At 41.8% G+C, this 4,509-nt stretch overlaps 1 protein-coding gene across 1 annotated transcript in view; it reads right to left on the bottom strand.

The window, feature by feature from the left end:
- Positions 1 to 4,509, bottom strand: part of PDIA6 (protein disulfide isomerase family A, member 6) — a 15,223-nt gene that overhangs the window by 6,682 nt on the left and 4,032 nt on the right. The window contains exons 3-7 of the mRNA XM_009999232.1: positions 3,973 to 4,030; positions 3,104 to 3,230; positions 2,518 to 2,624; positions 1,026 to 1,159; positions 509 to 623 (exon numbers count right to left, since the gene is read on the bottom strand). Coding sequence (XP_009997534.1) covers positions 509 to 623; positions 1,026 to 1,159; positions 2,518 to 2,624; positions 3,104 to 3,230; positions 3,973 to 4,030 — 541 coding nt within the window. The remainder of the gene's footprint in view (positions 1 to 508; positions 624 to 1,025; positions 1,160 to 2,517; positions 2,625 to 3,103; positions 3,231 to 3,972; positions 4,031 to 4,509) is intronic.

Raw genomic sequence — 4,509 nt, 5'->3', positions numbered from 1 at the left:
CTGACTGCCAGCATGTGCAGTTACTGGGAAAGTAAACAGCATACTGTAAGCTCCCTGTTCTGCATTAAAAATTAAAGAGTGAGTTCACTTTGGGCCCACAGCATAGCAAGCATGGGCAGTTAATATTACCAGAGTGATGCCCAATAACTGGATCTAAGATGTATGTGTAGATGTGGGTGTTCAGGAGATGCCCAACTAGCATACAAACAGTCTGAGAGAAGAAATCTCTCACTTCAGATGATAAAGCTATAAAAGACCTTATGGAAATAAACAGCCTTTTCCATCAGCAATATCCAGATTTATTCCTTTTCTCTCACCCCACATATTTATAGTTACTGACATTCAGGTATGAATTACTTGTGAAAAAAGCGTCTGCGTCACTTAACGTTATTTTTAGTGCAAAACATTTAAGTGGTACCAAATTAAGAAACAGTTCAGTAAGCATTAAAGGGAAATCTGACCTACTAGAGATGGAAAAGAAATTGTAACCACTGCAGAGCACACTCACCCCATATCGGCCTGCCAGCATCTGATTGACTGTTGCATCCACTGCAGCCAGCTTTACTTTTCCCTTTGTTTGTTCCTTCACCTCAGTGGCAGCAGCTGCCCATTCTGGTTCCAGGCTGAAAAACAGAAGCTTCTGAGTGCTCTGACCTCAGAGTTAGCACAAGCATACCACATTCCATCACTATGCAGTATACCTCACTCAGGAAAAAAATAAGTTTCTGCTGAGAATGACAGTTAGGTGGATTATTCCAAATGAGATTGAATTCCCATTTGAAGGAATGAAAAGGTCAATATAACTTGTGGATCTTATTACCAGCAGTAGTTTTACTGCTAAGGAGGAGTGCAGCTAGAGTAGCACCAAGGTGTCCTAGGAAAAGCCCCACATATTTTTTGCTAAACACCTTACAGAAGACACTTTTGAGATACCAGAGATGCAAGGTCCCTTTTAGGGAATTAAGGGTATTGCACAAGAACAAGCATTAATGGAAACTGAATTGTCAAAAAAAAACCTCATTTACTTTTTGCAGTGCCCACACCACGGGGCATAAAACTCCACCATCCAGACATCATCACTATTTATGACCTTCTTATCAAAGTTGTCATCATTCAGCTCAATCACATCCTTCTTATCTCCACCTCCGCTCTCTCGGCTCTGTAAGAAACAAACAGACCCTCACATAAGTAATCAAAACTGGTTTCCTACACAAGCCGTCTCCTTTGTGTCATATTGTACTAAATGGTCTTTAGTTGAATAAAACACAAAACCAGGCAGTGTTAGGTCATACAACTTTCCAATTTTAGATCTGGCAATACAAACAGCCTACTCCCACAGCACTTTCAAGAAACAGCAAGTAAACCTTATATTCTGAAATAAATCGGATCAAACTGACAGACAAAGTGATGTGGGAACACTTCTCCAGTTCTTCATGCTCTGATTTGTCCCAAGACAAAGTGCCAACTCCCCCATCCTGCTGTGCCCTGGTTTCCAGGCAAAACAAATATATGAGTGCAATACACACTGAAGGGTACAGTCCAGGGAAGGTGATCTACAATGGCCTTCAGTCTGGCCAGCCTGAGGGTGTCAGTGTACTTACTCCATCATTTAGAAACAGTAGTATCAGCCAGAAGCTTTACAATTTACCTTCAGGGAGAAATCCAGCAGGCCAGTTTCAGAAGATTACCAAATTAAAAAAGCCTCATCCTTTGAGCTTAGACTAGGACTAGGCAAATGGTACCTCAACCAGTTGGAGAACAGGGCTCATAGGGACCTCAAAGTTCAAGGAGAGATGCAAAGTCTTGCACCTGGAGAAGAGAACAACCCCATACACCAGTACATGCTGGGGACTGACTAGTTGGAAAGCAGCTTTTCAGAAAGAGACTTGGGGGTCCTGGTGGACAAGCTGAACATGAGGCAGCAATGCACCCCTGTGGAAAAAGGTGGCCAGCAGTGTTCTGAGCTGCTTTCATCAGAGAGCTGCTAGCAGGTCTTGCAAGGTGATATTTCCCTTCGTTCAGCACCATGTGAAACACCTGGAGTGCTGGGTCTAGTTCTGGGCTCCCACAGTATAAAAGGCATGCACTCACTGGATCAAGTTCAGCCAAAGGTCAAAACTTATTAAGGGCTTTGAGCATCTGACATAGTTGAGAAAGCCGAGATTGCTCAGCTGGAAAGAAAGAAGGCTCAGTGTGGATCATACCCGTGTATATAAATATCTGAGTGGAGGGGAGCAAAGAAAACAAAGGCAGACTCTTCTGTGCAATGACCAGTGACAGGACACAAAGTCTGTGCAGAGTCTCAGTCCTTGGAGACACTCACAACTTGACAGGACCACAGCCCTGAGCAAACTGCCCTAGTTGACCTTACACTGGACAGGGGGGCTGGACAGGACAACCTCCAGAGGTCCCTTCCAACTTCAACTATTCTGTAAACAAGAGTCAGGAGCACAAGCCCTGATCTCCTGTACAGGACAGTCTACATTCAAAAACAAACCCACACATTCCCTCAAATACCTGTTTCCCAGAACTGTATCCTCCACTTCTGCCACTAAGGCGGTCTTTCACCAGGGAGCGAAGGGCACTTAGGGCAGCATCAACTATGGCATCACTTGTCCTGCCACCTGCAACACAGCAAAATGAGTAATCAAAGCATCAAAAGGCCAGTTTAAGGTAAGCCCTGACTTAATTATAAACATAATACTTCCTCACTCTAAGGATCTTTCAGGAGAAGCAGGACTGGGCTATGAGTGATACGACACTAGTGGTGGGACATCACTGACTTACAACACAAGCAGCAGGATTCACTTCACTTTAACTACCAGCCTTATCTGATGGGGGGTGACTGTGGCAAGCTCCCAATAAACAGGAAGAATGGAATAATTATTTGGAACTGCCTATCAATCTCCATCAACTACAAACTGCAGGTAGGACTGGTCCCCCATGCTCAGACATGCACAATTTGGTCAAAGAAGTCCTACCCATCTGAGTTACTACAAGCACTAGACAGCAAGGAAACACCATACAAGACAGCACTAAGTTACCATAAATACTGTATTCAGGGAAGTCGGGAGATGAAACACAGAAACAGGATCACATTTACCCTGATAATCCTCTGCTTTGTTTTTGTTAGTTCCAAATATCTTGATAGTTGGAAATCCTCTGACTCCATACTGTCCACCCAAGGACTGATGCTTATCTGCATCTACTGCCCCTACTTTCACTACACCCTGCAGAAAGAAAAACAAAAACTAAGATAAGACTTCTATAGTGATTTAAGACATTTTATATTCTGTGACTGCTGGAGAAAGTGTTATTAGAAGGGTAAGAAAACCATCACCAGAAGAAAGGTGTTATTCTCCCCAGAAGAACTTAACTACAGACCACCACGTGTCCATTTCTTTCTTCATCCTAACAAACTAAATTTTAAATTGTTCAGAAGTTATTTTTGCTTGGTTGTTTTTTTGTTATTGTTGTTTTGTTGGTTTTGTTTTGTTTATTTTTTAAGAAGGGGAATATATTTTACCTAGGCAAGAGAACAGCAAATCACTACATAACCTAGTTTTCTGTAATGAAAAAAACACTCATCACCAACACCTTACAAAGCTGTTTTCAAATATTCAGTTCATGCTGTTCTGTACTTTGGAGGCAAGTAACAGGACAGTGAGGAAGAAAGAAGAAACATGCTATTTTGGTGGATGGCTGGATTCTAATGTCTTCTGGTGTTGTTAAAAGCAGACCAGGAAAAAAGTAACAGGAATTCACAAGGACAGAGTTGACCTGCTTCCTATACAATTTAATGGCTTCTTTTAAAAAGAAAAAAAACAAGTTATTTTTAAGTACCCCTTACTGGCTACTTTTCTGGCTAGACACATACAATTAAAGGGATGTGGTTTTCAGTGATCAAATTCCACCTCCATGTTCCCAAGCCAGATGACAAACAGCCAAACACATTCGAAGTGTTAAACTTACTTTCAATGCTGTGGCTGCTTTCTTCCACTCGGGGGTTAGTCTTTGGCAATGACCACACCTTGTAGAAAAAACAAGAACCAAAAACAATTACTGTCATTCAGATCTGACAACTATTTCACAAAGTAGAGAGTTAGATATTGGGTTAACAATTACAGAACACTCACAGCAACCTGTAGGAGAGTTAATATCTACTAATGAAGAGGGGAAGAGGTTATGCCACATCAGATTCCTGAAGAAAAAACCTCCACATGTATTATATAGGTGCACACACAAACGTTATCTCTCAAAAGCTGCCTGGCTTTCTTAACACAGAGGTAAACATAAGCACCAAAATCCAGATTTGCACACATTAGTCTGCTTGTTTCAAGCTAAAATGCACCTGTGACAAGGACTCAAAAATTCATTCTAGGTATAACTTCTTAATTAGAAAGAATTTGTGTCACACCATCTCCTTCCTGGAGCTGTCTAGAGGAGGAGATCAAAAGCTGAATGCCAAAAAGTGCATAAACACAGTATCACAAATCTGCAGGGAAGGAG

The sequence above is a fragment of the Chaetura pelagica genome, unplaced genomic scaffold (assembly GCF_000747805.2).
Source record: "Chaetura pelagica isolate M959 unplaced genomic scaffold, ChaPel_1.0 scaffold90, whole genome shotgun sequence".
Taxonomy (NCBI): domain Eukaryota; kingdom Metazoa; phylum Chordata; class Aves; order Apodiformes; family Apodidae; genus Chaetura; species Chaetura pelagica.
This window is presented reverse-complemented; position numbering and strand designations above follow the sequence as displayed.